Genomic DNA, 16,130 nt, shown 5'->3' on the forward strand with positions numbered 1-16,130 from the left:
AGAACAGACACATGGTATGGAGGCAGGCACTAAGCAGCGATGCCCCACTGCCCTTCCCAGTGCGGAGCTGACCTGCCTGCCTGTTTTATGTTTTTTTTTCTCTTTGCATTGAGATATTTTTTTGTTTCCTTTCTGCCCTCTCTGCATGGTGGTTTTCCACCACATCTGTCACCCGATAGCTGAGCTCTTTATCCATGGCATTCACTTGATAAGGCAGTCGCTTCCTTTCTATTCTGTGTGTATTAAAGCTTTGTTATTACCAGACCTGAACAGCAGCCCCCTGGTGTCAGACCATTTGTGTGCTTTGCCTTTATTAATGCTGGGTTGGATTCATTACCGATTCACACAGCCTGTGAATGTGCTCCTGTTACTAGGTGTCATGCAGCGATGCACCTGTGCTGGATTTCAGGCCTCGCTGCAGCCTCTGTGATTTGAGCCACTCTCTGGCACATGGCAGCATTCCACTCCTACAGACTGCCTTTAGGAGTGCAGAAGGTGGTTCTCAGCAAGGCCCCCAGACAGGGATGCTAATCAATGAAATGACTGACACTGAACTAAACTTATTTTGATAAACAAACTTGATAACTTCATTATAATTAAGCAGTAATTTGGAACAAATGAGAAGATAAAAGTGGCCACTGCTCTATGAGACAGCTGCTGTGTGTTTGAGTCATGATAGCAGAACTGGTTCTGAGCTGCTGCCTGATTGCTGCTATTTACATCCCTTCATTCTGATTAGGCTTTAACTACCAATGAGTCTCATTGATTCCCCCGAGCATGGGAAGCAAAACAGGATTTAGGTAAGTTGAGGCACTGCCGGGAATGGTGCTGAAAATGAAACCTGTTATTTTCTGAAGCTGGTAGGTGAGCCAGGAAGAAGTTGGCTGTGTGTGTTATTCACATATTTTTGCCTGTGTCTCCCTCCCTACACCCCCGCAGTGGGCTGAGGCTCAGTTGGAAATAGATTTTCTCTGGCTCAGGAGCGTGTACTCAGAGCACAGGTCCCTCTTGATCTTCCTGTAGCCAGGGTGCAATGCCTCTGTGTGCTTGCTCTCTGTCCCTCTGGCTATTGGAGTCTCTTTCCAGCCCGCTTTTATCTGTACAGCACCATACGTGGTCTGGCAGCCCAGAGGAAGATGGAGGGACACATAGGTAGAGTAGGAGTCATGCTTCTTTCGGCATTTTGTCACTCTTCACACGGAGTTGCTCCTGCCTGCTTCTTCCTTGTGCTATTCTGCAAGGCTGATGCAGCAGCAGATGGGTGTCTGGCTGTCAAAAGGGACAGGATCCAGTGCCAACAAACAGCTGATTTCACCGGAGCTGCATTGTCTTCACTCAGTGTGACCCCATATGCCCCAAATTCTCACACGGACAGCCCATTCCCATGACTTGTTGAGCTGTCTTGTTCTACTTGGTTCACATCCACTTTGCTAACAAAACAGCTCACATTCCATCCTACCACTGAACCCTTTTCAGTATGGGGCAAAACTTCCCAGACTCGGTATCAGGAACTAGTCCCATCAGTAGCTGATATGGCTCCTCAGGCACCTTCCTCATATGCATAGAGCAACCTTCTTTAGGCCTGCTTGTCTTGATAAAGCTCTCCTTGGTAGCACTGCCAACTAACAGAGCACTGTACTTTCCTGTACAGGGGAGTAGAGAAAGACAGACAGATGACAGAAGCTGGCATAGTGCTCTGAATTGGTTCAGTCCTTTTGCTTTTCACACAGAATCACACAGAATTGTAGGGGTTGGAAGGGACCTCTAGAGATCATCGAGACCAACCCCCCCTGCCAAAGCAGGTTCCCTACACCAGGTCGCACAGGTAGGCGTCCAGGCGAGACTTGAATATCTCCAGAGAAGGAGACTCCACAACCTCCCTGGGCAGCCTGTTCCAGTGCTCCGTCACCCTCACCGTGAAGAAGTTCTTACGCATATTCGTGCGAAACTTCCTATGCTGCAGCTTATGTCCATTTTCCCTCGTCCTGTCTCCACGTACCACTGAAAAGAGACTGGCCTCACCACTATGGCTGCCACACCTCAGATATTTATAAACCTGGATCAGGTCCCCCCTCAGTTGTCTTTTCTCAAGGCTAAACAGACCCAGTTCACTCAGCCTTTCTTCATAGGGGAGATGCTCCAGGCCCTTCACCATCTTTGTGGCCCTCCGCTGGACTCTTTCCAAGAGATCCCTGTCTTTTTTGTACTTTTTCTCCCATTCTATTCTCATTTTATTGAGAGTTGTAGAGTTTTTCTTACCTTTTTGTCCTCTAAATCTGTAGCTGGAATATGGAAGGTGAACCAGAATGAAAGCGTGGTGCTCCTGGCAGAGCAAGTGAATTACACTGCTGGCAATTAAACAACCATGCTTCTGCACTGCTGAGAGGTTAGCCTGTATGGGACTGTTCTTGCCCCGTGGTGGAAGTGACATGAAGGACACTCAGCTGAGAAGTCCATGAGTGGGGCTAATACTCCCAGGGATGGGTGTTATAAGCAACTTGTAAAGCACAGGAGCATTGCCTGAGTTCAGGCTGTGACTCCATTTTTGCTGTCAGAGGAAGGGATGTGAGCATCCCAGTCTCAGCAACAGGTACCACAAGATTTTCTGTGTTCCTAAGTGAGCAGTGTAAACTCCATCCAAATGTTCTACACAAGCCCCTCGCCTTTTGAACTACTGCAAATAATCTAGGAGCACACATTGAAAAAAAAAAGAGATCTACACCAACTAGTGAGCAATTCTTTATTTTCTTTCCCTCTTTTTTCCTCCTAAATTGGGAACTCAAAACACTTCAATTAAAGCTACTGTAGGTTTCCTCTTGTGGAACTGCCCTGGGATACCCATGGGAACAGGATGGGGTTAGCTCAGCGCACGTGGCTCACCCCAGCACTGCCCTCCTTCTGCGATGGAAGTGATGACTGTTAAACCCACACAGACTCTGTCCACCGAAATGACACCAAATCCGAGCACTGGTTGCTATCTAAAAAAGTACAATGTTTGAGCTGCTGATTTAATCACAGAACAGAACACATGAATGGAAACACAGATTTACGTGCCTATCGCTCACACCGAGATGAAGCGCAGACTCCGAATGGCCACATGTGGCTCCTTAATGAGAGAGAGTGTGTTCACACCAAGCCCACGCCAAGGCAAAAAACCATTCCATACTGAAATACTCTGTGCTTGAGTTCACCTTTAGGTTATGGAAAATGATATGCCAGGATACTAAGGGGTGTAACTAAATGAACTTGGGCTTTTTGCTTCTGTTACAATACACCCAGTTCATAAATGGAGGAGCCCTGAGGTGTAACACAGCTTTAAGCTAAGCTGCAGCATTTTCTTCACTTTTTAGACTGTATCTTGAAAAAAAACTTATTTTCGTACGCATAACTTCATTATAATACATTCTACTGTAAAATGGCTTTTGTAAAAGGGCTTTGTAAACTGTTTTAGAGATTTCTATATGTGGTAATTTTATACAACATGTGCAGCAAATAGAGAATTTCTTTTAAACATTCATGTAAGAAGCTATATATGGTAATACAGGGGATGTTTAATGGATGTAAACAGTGTAATAGAGAACTGTGGAAAAAAAAAACAGTAATTATACAAAGCAAAATGCAATTCTCACTTTTTCCTTCAGCTCGTCTTCACTCAGCACTTGAAGCTTAAATTAACACTCCACTGAATTGATTTTTTTTTTTTAACAAATAGCCTGTGTTTCACAGGAGACTTGCCTACTCTGATACATACAAATAATTTGATTTTATGTATTTTCTCTGCATATTCAGTCTATATGTATCTCTATGAATGCAGGTGAACACAACTGGCCAAACCCAGACATATGGGTGCTGCTGTTGGGTGCATCGGGGCTGGGGATGCGGATGTGAGAGGGCACTCCTGTAAAGAAGACTGGGAGTGAGAAGGGCATTCAGATGAACAAAAGCATTTTACATGGAACACATATTTCCAGGCATTCTGGTCTATTGTAACTGAGGATTACACTGTTGGAGATGCCTTGAGCTGTAGGTGGTGCTCTTAGTGGAAAGCTGAAAGCATGTGACTTCAACGCACAGGGACAGCATAAATAACCAGGCAAGAGCTCTTCCTCCCTCATTGATGTTTTTAAGTGAAGTTTTTTTCACATACATGATAAATCTCAATAGAAAGCATTTAACAGTGTGCACTACCAAACTTATACAACATATACATTACATATATATATTTTATATATAGAATGTTCTATATACAAACATATACAACTTTTTAGATCTCTACAGCCTACAAGAAAATTGATAATTATAGTCACGAGTGGCAAACGTAACAGAAATAGGGATCTGTAACTGTCTGGAAATACTGAAAATACGTAAGAGTGGAAAGCGAGATACAGCTGTGACTCAATGGGGAGTACTGGAGAAAAGCTGCTTGGAAGTTTTTATTAAAAACTGTAAGTTTACGGGATGCTAAATTCTAATTCTTCTGTTGCATCAGATGGAAGTCTACGGGCAGGTTTTTCCCTGTGTTAAGACAGAGAGTGGTTGGCTGCCCCAGTAAGTCTGACATTGCACACATGACTTGCTGAAGATACTTTTTTTTTCTCTGGGCATGCTGGGGTGATTAGCAGTTAAAGGTCATTATCCAATTTTTACACTAGGTTCTCCAACAAGTGAGCAGGGTCCTGCTCCAGCCTGGAGAGATTTCTGACATCAAAGCCGAGGGGAGTTTTGCACTGTGAGCACCCACATGAGGTGCAGTGTGCAGAAAGCTCATGCAGCACTGCTCGCTGCCGTGTCATGTCAGTGTGCCATGATGTGCCAGCATTCACCTGGCTCATTTCCTAAAGGCCAGTTATACCAATTAATAGTGGAAACTATTAATTAGTAAATAAATATTTAATACATTCCACTACTAAGTACAGTGGAAAACATGGATGTACAGGTGCCACACTTGAACTGGCAGAGGCCTTTTCATTTGCACCACCTTAGGGTATAAGTAAGTATAGGGATGGGTACAGAACCATCTCTGGTATGCTGATACTGATGCAGACTCCTCAACTTCTTCGTAAGAGCAGAGAAGGGGAAAAAGAATTAAGCCTATAAGGTTGGCTGGAAGAGTCTGAACAATTTGCACAAAAAGGCTTTGTTGCCCAGAGACTAAGTAGTGGTTTTTGGGTATAGGCTAGTGCACAAGCAGAGTGAACGTGCACTGAAACAGAAGAGAGAATGACTGTGGTAGTGTTGTTGTTTCTCACTCCAGATGCCTGGTTACAGTGATACTTCTTGTAGGAAAGCAGCCAACTTTCAGTGTCCCCATCACAAAGGATCTCCCCAGCCCAGTTTATACCGGTATCAGAGCAGGGAGTTTACTCTTTCCTCAGACACTTAATGCACAGACATCCTGTGGATCACGCACAATTCCAGTCCCTTAAATCTCAACAGAACTGCAGGCATCACTTGGCCTTTGACCCTTTTCCAACCAAGTTTCTACTGTTCTCACAATTACAGTCCAGTACTTCCTTTGACAGAGAAGAACCCATCCGGTCTCCTTTCCAGAGCAGCCAGACCAGTCAGGGTTCTCCTTTTGATTTTGCCCCCAGAGAAACATAAAAGTGCTGTAGAGCATACAAGTCTTGTGCTCCAGTATGAATTTAAAACTTCACATCTCAGATCTGTTCCATCCCTTTAACTTGCGCAGTTGGGCTGACAGCGAAGCCAGATTTCTAGCCTGTACCATTTTCTGTTTTATTTTAAGAAAGCAAAAGATAGAGGAAAGGCATCTTTGAGACAGATAATCTGAACATGGGTATGATAGAAATCCAGTGAAGTTAAGCTGTAGTCATGATGGCAATGCTGTCTGTTTGCATCAGTGTCAGTCAGGACTCCCTGAAGGAACATCTTCCATTTCTCCTATATAGAAAATTTTACAATTTTCCACCTGCTGCTTTTCTACCTTTTCCTATCTTTCCTTTTCTGATTTGGAGCTCTGTCCAGGTACATGAAAAGAAGTCTTCAGAGCCTTGGTTCCGAGGCAATCTTGGAACAATTTCTAAGTGAACAGTTCATCTGTGTGGCATTGTACTGTATCTATAAACTCAAAATACATCCATATAAATAAATGGTGGGTTCTACTTACTGTTCTCTTCTGTCTCTGCAGGCTGGAGTGCATTGTGCAGAGTCCACTGCAGAAACCAAACAAGCCACTCAGAAGCAGAAGCAAATTACTTTGTGTGGTGTGAGCGGAGAATCAACTGCCACACACCTGTGGTGTTGTTTTCTGTACGTGCCAATTCAGTGACATATCATAACAATTGTTTTTCATGCTCTTCCCTTGGCCCACCTTGAGGTCTTGCTGCTGGGAGCTCTCTCCACTAGCTTTATGGGGTTACTGTGCAGTTTCCTTAGCATAACTTCAACCAACCACTTGAGAAAAAACTCATTGTTTAGCAAGCTGTTGAGCAGCTTGTGAGTGAGAATGGATGGGTTTCCCATTTTGCCCTCTCTACCTTCAAGAAGAGATTCTCATAAGTTTGTTTTCTATTCCTGCAACAGAGAAGTAAGGCAACCAAGTGACAGAAACCACAGGGATGAAAAATGCCAAGATGCCTTCAAGGACAACTGAGATAAATATAGGGCACATTTTTAAAAGTACAGATAAGGGCAACATGTCATGTACTCTGAATTGCAAAATAAATCATCTGCTCTCATGTTTTAATGACATTTCAGATAGTGCCTGTTTAGCTACTTGAAAAATCTCTAAATTTTGGAAATAGGCTTTTGAAATTATTTATTCTTCCAGAAGGAGTTAAACAGCACTGATTTCAAGCAAGGTTTTTCAAGGGAAATGAGTAGCAGATAAGAAAATGCAGCTCAACTCATTTTTATGTTGAGAACAGTAGCAAACATGCTTGAAATGTACTGGCTTTTTGTAGTCTCATTTTTAAAAAATAAAGATTTTTGCTATTTAAGTTTTTTTTTTTTTTTTTTGCTCAATATAAATTAATCCCGTTTTTCTTCGGTCACAACATGCCTTTTTTTTTTTTTTTTCTTTTACTTTTTTTTTTTCTTTTTTTTTTTTTTTTTTTTTTAAGATGTCAATTATCCATGCAAAGTTTTCTAAGTGCATTAACATTCGAGTTTGTACAGAGTATTTTTAACCAGACACGCTCCCCACAGTTCTCATACCTACAGCTTCTGAAAAAGCTACATGCCACAGTGATGGTTGAGTTCCTTTTGGGAAAGACTGGCTACTGCATAAACCAGTTGCTGCTGTAAAGCCCACATTACTCTAGTTTCCAACTCATGTTCTGGAAAATTTCTTTGACACCCACTGTGATGATTCCATTACAGTAAGAGGAAAACATCTTCTAGGAGAAAAAATTGTTTCCGGTCGATGACTGATAGATTTGGGAATGAATGTTGCTTCCCTCAGCAGTGTTCTGAACAAAGCCACAAGCAGATTCTTTAAAAGGTTAAAACTGGTACCATTTTTTGTCCTTGTATTTCAGCATCACCTACAGAAATGGGGGAAAAAAAGGGCGTCACAAACTTCAGAAGTAGTGAAGTACTTCATTGCCATTTATTCTTGCCAACAGTGTCACTAGGTCTTGATTTCACTGAAATCTTGTTTTTATTTATGTATTTATTTGTTTAATTTCGTAATTACTAAATGCTTTTTAAAAGGTAATGACTTAGCTGTTACTTCTGTTATTAAAAGATTGCTCCTGAGGAGATTTAACTACTTTACCACTTCAGTTTTTGCAGAAGTTCATATGTGGAGCATGGTAGATTTGCTCTGAATAAAATCTTTTTGCATTTCAGACAAGTTTCTTCTGAGTATTTTTGTCTTGCACATATGAAAGCTAACAAGAATATAAAGGTCTTGCCCAGAGATGTAATGCACATTAAACCAGCTGTACACTTAATTGAAAAACATGCAACTTGGGGGACTATTCTTTAACCTTGTTTTATCATAAATTAAAAAAAAAAAAAAAAAATCACATTAATTGATTCCCAGCTTAGGGCTGGAAGAGCTTTCTATTTCTGACTCTAAGCACAGAAGCTGTCTATCCCAGCCAGCCCTATTCTTTACAACTGTATCACAGTACCAGGGTGTTCCTCCTCATCTTCCTAGTAAGATCTGTAAATGCTCCTATGTACACAACCACCTACCTGTATTCTGCCCTATGGCACGGATCTGCTGGACCAAGACTAGTCAGAATGGACTAGTGAAAAAGGTGTGAGATGAGAAGTACCCTGATCTATATTATGGAAACATGATAGAAAGAGTTGTGCAGTGGAAGTCTCTTTAGAGGTTTTCCATCGTGTGGAGGCAGGGGAAGGAAAAATGGCATGCAAGTTAATGTGAGCACGCCTCAAACAACATGACTGTGTGAATGGGGAGAACAGCACTTGACTTTCCTGAAGGGAAGCAAAGGCTCAGCTGCAGGTTTGGTGATCTTTAGTTCCGAGTGTACGATGCCAGGGCTCTTACCTCATGCGCATGTTTGGAAAATGCCTCTGCACTGGCCATCATGCTTGCGGTCCTTTCATCCAGCTCTCCCAGTTTCTGTCCTCTCTCATCAAGAGCAATACGAGCACGAGTCAAGTCCCCAATGACTCCTCCTGCGGCTCCTCTCACACCTTCAATTCCACCTGATCCAGGGATGTGCTGGGCGAGACTGCGAGAGGCTTTTCCTGCCGTGGCCTCACCAACTGCAAAGGAGAAATACAAACAGAGGGGAGTGAAAGGCTGTGGTCCTTGATGCCACCTTACTGCAATGGCACATGTGGAGATTTTGCTCTCTGTTGCTGCAGTGCAGCCATATCCCCAGCTCAAAGGAAGCTGCTGCCATGTAGGAATCACAGGTCACAGATAGGGCAACTGAGAAGTCTGCCCTTCCTTCATGCTGTCCTCTTTTTTTTTTCTTTTTCTTTTTTTGTCATTAAAATAAATCTTCTGTGTGTCCTAGATGACAAGGGCAGGCAATCACACGTATTAATTTCTGGAAGAAAAAGAAAAATCACTTACAAAGCTCCTCTCTGTCGAAAGCTTGTCCACTTCCTCCAAAAAGTCCTTTAAGAAAGCCTCTGTTTTGGGCTTCTGGTGTTTCCACAGGAGTAAACAAATCCCCAAGCATGTCCTAGCAAGTCAGACAAAAATCATATGAAAAATTACTGAGATGGAAGCAGGTCCGGGGGGTTGTTTCATTTGCATGAGCTTAAGGGCCAAATGCACTGGATCTAGACAAGTCATTTTAAAAGTCTGTTGTATGAAGAACAAAATCAGTACTTAACAGTTGTGTTTTATGACAGGTAAATACTGGGGCTAACTAGATTTGCTAACGCTTTTAAAAGGACTTGGTTTTCCCTGCCCAGTCTTGTGTTCATAGAGAAAACATTTTAAGCAATATAAATCATGGAAATATCAGTGGTGACATTACATTTTGCTTAGAAACAGTGATGACACTATAATTGAATAAACAATCTGTCATGAATTATGCATTTTGTTTTAGTGATTATCCAGGCTAGCAGGACAGTCATTCTGTTCTCCCTTTACAACATACCTCAGTGCTTGTTAGCAGTTCAGAGTTGTTCCTTTTAAATAAAAACCCACTGCCCTCCACAACCCACCCCTCTCCAAGTTCATTCTTACTGTGCGTTTTGGCAGTGCCATCAGGCAGTGTCTGAAGGCACTCCTGTGGACACTGAAATTTCAGAGCAGGTGAATTGAATTAGGGCCACACAAATCTCAGGTTCAGCTTTATTTGCAGCAGTATGAGGAAAAGTTGGATCTCCAGAACTAAACTGATACAGAAAGCATGCAGTCCCATTAGTGTTTAAAGCCAGTGGGTCTATGCAATGAGAAGAGTTGCTGCCCTGCTGCTCAGCCCTGTGTTTGCTCATCTGAGCCTCTGCAGGCACATCCAGCTGTTGTGCTGCTCAAAGCGCTCGGCTCCTGGGAAGCTGAGTGCCAATGACAAAGCTGTGACTCACACTTACTGCTCCCCTGCACTGTCACCTGATCCAGGGAGAAAAATTACTGCAGCCTTTTGAGCCTGAGTGGCCTCTCTCATGCAGCTTGCCTTGTTTTCCTGGGTAGGAGGTGATACCTGGTCATCTGCGTTTTGTACTGGGATAATGGCTGTGCAAGCCCTTTATGTCCTCTTATGGATAAAAGCCAAGGTAGAAGTGGCCATAGTTCAGCAGTACAGAGAAGCAAGGGCTGTTTCCATTTTGTTGTTGCACAATGCTGTTAAGGCTACTAACAATCTAGCTTATAACAGCCTCTTGCTTATAAATCCGCTTTCCCAGATGCACCAAGCAAACCTTTTGATAATTTTAAAATTAGTTCCCTGCAAAATGATCTATTTTCCAATGTGCAGGAGCTTGTATGCGATGCTCATTCCTCCCAGCACTCCTTCAGACCTGAGACACATGCTGCTGTGATGTGATTCAAGCAGCTCAGCACACGTTATTCCCTAGGGGACAATAAGTGCTGGCAAGACTATTTCTTCTGTATTTCTATCCTAGCTCAGTGCTAATTATATAACTTAGAACTTGTTCACCTTCTTATTTTTTATTTTATTTCTCATGTTTCTCCTCGTAACCTCTCACAATTCCTCCTCTTCAGTAAATGACATTTTAATTTGCATTTTCATCAGAAAAAGGCAAACCTAACACTGTAAAGAGCTTTGCTCAAAATAAATTATTTTAATTAGACCATTTCTGTAGCTACTGCATTTTAATGTACAGTGGAAGATGCTGGAGTGAAAATGATGGTAAATAATTAAAAATACATTAAAACAGAGTGCATTTTTTGATACTATCAGCACCTGTTTGTCTCATGTTCCCACCCATCTACTGGAAGCTGTAAGTATTAAGACATTTTTAGAGTTAAAATCTGAAAAATAAATGATGGCAGGAATGCATATTTTCATGGAGGCAGTTTCTATGTGTTGGACACATGCTGATACCTACTGCTATGGCTGTTCTGAATGTGTAACTTCCCCTTCTTTCCCTTTGTCACTTTCAACAGTTGGTTTCTCATATGGGCAGGCTTTGATAGAAGCAGGCTGTGAAGAGTCCCACTTGGGTGTAAATCTGGTTCCATACAGAGCCAGCAGAGACTACAATTAGGTGAGGGCAGGCTGCAGACATGGGCCAGTCATCGGGGCACAGGAGCACGGTGACAGCAGCACAAAAAGGACCAAACAGCAACAGAGCAGCTGACCTCTCTCTGCTCTGCTTTGACAGAATGGCAAATACGAAGGAACATGTCCTTGAGGTCACTTAAAATGCTAGAAATTAACTAAAATACCCTTTTTTTCCACCAACACACAGGCTTTCCATTGAATAACAAATTATCATCTCTTACTTTTGACTAGAAATCATAGCCTGGTAAAATGCATCTTCGAGAAATCTAGCAGCAAAGGTGGCAATTCACACTTGCACAGCTCGCTGCTCAGGCCTCCAGCCCTCCCAGACAAAGACAGCATGAAGTAAGGATGTGATTCCTACCTGAAGGTTGTCACACATCTCTTGGCTGTACGTGAGGCGCTGGATCTCAGTGGGAGAGCTGAGGTACAAAGCCTGCCCTTCGTTACTGAAACAAAAGGTCCGTGCTATCCTCATATCTGTTACAGGCAGATAGTTGATGTCCAGCAGCGGGCGAAGGCTGGGCAAGCTGAAGTGAAGCAGAGACTTGAGTTAGTCACAGCTCTAAGCTGAAAAATCTGCCATCCACATGGTGCCTTCCTTTCTACTTTGCTTCTCTGCAGGGAGGAGTTTCAGCTGCCTTGCCTCAAGGCGCAGCTCCTGCCATGCGGGACATACCTGCAACACATGGCTTGTGCCACGTGGCTGGGCAGTGTGCAGATTGAGACCTGCCTCTAGTCACTGCTGGGCACATGGCAGAGTTTTGCTTGCACGCTGTGAGCAAAGGCTCCAGCAACTCCTCTACTGTCCTCCAGCTTCTCCAGCTTCAGCTCACTGACTGTACAGCAGGATGGCACTTGCCCAGATTTAAATGGCATGACCAGGGAAGGGGCGATGTGGGGATGCAAGGGCGTAACTGCAGTGATGCCGTGCAGTCAGCTCAATGGGGCAACGGCAAGGAAGAGAAACTAAGTGCCCCGAGTGCAAAAATCTGAAATGGGACTGGACCCTTCACACTGGATAAAAAGTACCATTTCTATGCCTGAGTTATTGTTAATGCTCTATACCCGATTGACAGTAACGGAGAAAAAATTATAAGTTTTACGCCAGTTATAAGTCATCAACCATCAGCTGTCATCATGGGGGAGCTGCTATGAAATGGGGGAGCTTGTTTTGCTGTTCCACTGCCTTAACTCCCCACGCGGAGGCAAGCCAAGGAACAGGTATGGCTGTAGGCAAGGCAATGCTCCCAGAAGAGCAATTACTTGTATATAAAACGTGCACTAAATGCATCTATCGGGGAGCTAACGCAGAGCATCAACCATGTAAGCACACCACAGCAAATGCAAGTGGAACTCAATGGCACTGTGCCACCTCTTTGCTTAGTTTTGCCATGATATTAGTTAGATAAGTACCTCAGTGTCATGATGTGCCCATTGGCACAAAAGCACGCCAGACAGACGCTGTTACAGAGGGTGACCACATCTGCTTGCAATAAAAAGGACGTTTCGGTGATGTTGTGGACATAAAGACATGTTTGGGAAGGCAATGAGAAGACTTTGGCTTGTTTTTCTGAACAAATGACTGCAAATTGATGATCACCCATATCCTGGGAGGAGGAAGGGGAATGCATGACAAGTTTTCTTTTCCTTGTTTTTTCACCATCATCAGCACTGTGTGGGTCCCTCCATACTTCGTAAGGTGGATGTATCAATGTCCCTGTGCAGTCCAAGCAGGCGAAGGTCAGCACGGCTCCTTTCAGTGTCAGAACTGTGCCTGCAAAATACAATCTTCTCTCACTGGCACTGGCACCACAATTTAACTGCTTGTCAGCACAGGGGATACACAGCACAGGTGACACCTGACTTTTGCTTTTGTAAATACAGAAAATGCATTTATCTAGCCAGGGTGACAAGGCTTCCTTACTCAGTTCTTCCTGAGCTTCCACGCAGGAAAGTGGACACATAGGCTGTCACTACTGAAAGGTCTCAGGCAGCCGATGTCAAATAACCTACATAGCACATGCTACTGAATGCCATAAGGATAGACTGCTTTTTTATTTTCCCTCTTCTTTTTTGTTTTCTTTTAAATTTATCACTACCAGTAGGATTATTTATTCCCCAACCAGTAAGATTGCTAACCTTAATCTGGTATCCATCCAGAGCTGTTTTTCCTAAACAAAAGAGTGTGGGGCTTACCACTACTCCTATGGCACCCTGTTTTCTGGCATTATTTTACTCACAACACAATAAGCACATCCTGTCTCTTTAGCCCTGACCTCTCTTAGCCCTCTGTCCTCTCTGTTCTGCCATCTGTCACTCACTCAGCCAAAGATCTCTCCTGGTACATCAACCTGCCAACATTTGTGTTTCCTTTCCTGAGCTCCCTCCTGCTTATCTGCAGCCTTCTGACAGGAAAGACAGCCAAACTGTTCACAGAATCCCAGATAGGATAGCATCAGAGCAGCACACAGGACTGCAGTTTCCCAATATGAAGGATCCCTGCCAGTTTCCCTGTCCTCACAAGAAATAAATGTGACTTTGCTCAAGGTGTAGGGCAAACTTCAAGATTAACACAACTAAATGCCTCAGTTTGTGAAGCTGCGGGTTTCTCACATGCATCTCTTTTTACCCGTGTGCCCTTAATCATAGAATCATAGAATGGTTTGGGTTGGAAGGGGCCTTTAAGTTCATCTAGCTCCAACCCCCTGCTATAGGCAGGGACATCTCCCTCTAGACCAGGTTGCTCAAAGCCTTGTCCAGTCTGGCCCTGAATGCTTCCAGGGAGGGGGCATCCACAAGCTCACTGGGCAACCTGCTCCAGTCTCACCACCCTCACAGTAAAGAATTTCTTTCTAATATCTATGTAATGAATGACTATTACTTAATACATTTCTTGAGAACTTTCTGGCAAAAGGGCCACATAAAATCATACAGTTTTTCCCCCACTGTCCCAAGATGAATAATAAACATGAAGAAGGCTGCACTCTTACCACTTGGTGACACCATGACCGGCTCTGACTGCCGTAAGTCATCGCTGGCAGGCAGGTTAAGAGAGAGGATTAAGACCATACCAAGGCCCGTTCCGACCCAGAGGCATGGGGAGACAGCAGAGTCGTTCTTTCGGGCAAAGGACTCCATGAAGTACAAGGCTGTGATTGCTTCCTTGGAGTCCCTGTCGATACTTGACACGCTGGAGCTTCGGGAACGGCTGAAGGAGTTTTCCCGGTTTTCTGTATAAATAAATACAATTGAACAGGCATAAGCTGGTAACCTGAGAATAGATAGAGGCCTGCAGCAAATACAAAACGCCCTGCAGGGCACTGAAAACACAGCATTTTCACAACCTAGGAGAACACTGTGATACTACCACCGTACCAGCTTCCTGCCAGTGTATAAATAAGCGTGGAAAATGCTGTCAGACCTCATCAGTTAGATCTGCATTAGAAATAGCTGCTTATTATGAAGATTAGCATAGACTAATTAGAGTTTACAACAGCCTTAGCTCAAAGGACTTGTTCTAAATAGCATGAAATAATTTTAGACCCATCTGCTACCAATGCATTTAATATTAATCCATGTATCTCATCGCTGTAGGACACAAAGGAAGAAGCCATTTCCAACTTCAGAACACATGTTCTTTGCTCCGCTCCTTTTCCCACAACTAGGAAGCAAGAGCACTAAGTTCACGGCTGTTGTATATTGTCAAGCTCTCTGGGGAAAAGACACACATCACTAAACTATCCTGGCAGCCAAGGTGTCTCAGGGCACACCTCAGCTCAGGCTTCCCAGGCACTGAGATAGGAAACCTGCTCTGTGCCCTCGATGACAGCTGCATGGTGAACTGGCACCAATGGTTCATCTTTCTGCCTAAACTTTAGCAGACAACAGATGACAGCAAGGTGGAGACAGAACCACACTGATGGAGACCCTGAGCTCCTAAGGAGGAAGTGACAGCAAACACGGCCTGACTCTGCTGTAGGGCTGAGGGATCCTTGCTTTGCTTTGTCTTGCGCCAAAAAAGAAGGCCAAAACTGTGCAAGGGATCTGCTGGCGGTAGCCGTGTGTATCAGTGGCAACATGTTGCAGGCTATGAAGCACAGTGAGGCTAAAAGGTTCCTGGAGACTAAGGGAGCTAAAGGGAAGAAGAGAGCAGCGCTGCCCACCAGCATAGTCTTTGCAAAGCAATTTGTGTCAGAGCTGCTGTCTGCCAATACAGAGTCAAAGTCAGGTCTTGATCACCGGAAACCTCACATTCTCTTCTGCAACACAAACATCAGAGGAATAGGAGGTTATGGAGATGGAGAGTATTTGAAGGAATTGGACCTGAAATAAAAAGCTCATTTCTGAACCTATCACGATGAAGTAGATTTGTTTGGCACAAAATTCTCATATTTCAGCACAGGTAGCTGTCTTTTTAGAACTTGCAGAAATAAAGAAGAGGAATACTGTCTACCTTGGTTAAGAACAAAATCAGAAAAGGGCTTTCTCAAGCACTCCAGTTTAAAACTGGGCTAAGCCTCATCTTGTTTCTTGCCCTCCACCAGAAGCCGCCATTTGGCAGTGGATCTTCCTCAGACCACATGCTGCATTAGATTCCCTACCCAGATCACTGCATGTGAACTGTGGAAATTATCCTCTTCACAGCAGCTACCTGGGAAACACCAGAGAGAACCACAGCAAAGCATTACAGGAGCAACAGCAGGCATTGCTATATGTACTACCTTACATGCTTGTGTTGGCACACAGGGCTGGGGGCAGATTAACATGCTGCTCAGACATACTTGGCACAGCTGCCAAGGAGGCATCTGCCTGCCTTTCAAAAAGGAGCTTCAGAGGACAGCATTCCCTGGCTCTTCAGGCCCACTCTGATGAAAGAGAAACTTATGTCTATTTGAATTTCCAAGCGCTGCCTTCTCCTCACCCTATTTCACCCTCTTTATGTAGGCACTGTTGTGATTCTAGCTCTAGCACAGTGCT

The 16,130-nt window shown here is 43.8% G+C and overlaps 1 protein-coding gene across 11 annotated transcripts in view; it reads right to left on the reverse strand.

Annotated features, from left to right (window-relative positions):
* Nucleotides 1–2,726: 2,726 nt before the first annotated feature.
* STXBP5L (syntaxin binding protein 5L) overlaps nucleotides 2,727–16,130 on the reverse strand; it is a 185,036-nt gene continuing 171,632 nt past the window's right edge. For all 11 annotated transcript variants that reach the window (XM_085236681.1, XM_085236673.1, XM_085236662.1 and 8 more), the window contains 6 exons: nucleotides 14,144–14,383; nucleotides 12,567–12,927; nucleotides 11,515–11,680; nucleotides 9,026–9,137; nucleotides 8,489–8,709; nucleotides 2,727–7,508 (listed from right to left, as the gene is read on the reverse strand). In XM_085236681.1, coding sequence (XP_085092807.1) covers nucleotides 7,467–7,508; nucleotides 8,489–8,709; nucleotides 9,026–9,137; nucleotides 11,515–11,680; nucleotides 12,567–12,927; nucleotides 14,144–14,383 — 1,142 coding nt within the window. In that variant the 3' untranslated portion in view covers nucleotides 2,727–7,466. The remainder of the gene's footprint in view (nucleotides 7,509–8,488; nucleotides 8,710–9,025; nucleotides 9,138–11,514; nucleotides 11,681–12,566; nucleotides 12,928–14,143; nucleotides 14,384–16,130) is intronic.

The sequence above is a fragment of the Meleagris gallopavo genome, chromosome 1 (genome assembly GCF_905368555.1).
Source record: "Meleagris gallopavo chromosome 1, MGAL_WU_HG_1.1, whole genome shotgun sequence".
Classification (NCBI taxonomy): domain Eukaryota; kingdom Metazoa; phylum Chordata; class Aves; order Galliformes; family Phasianidae; genus Meleagris; species Meleagris gallopavo.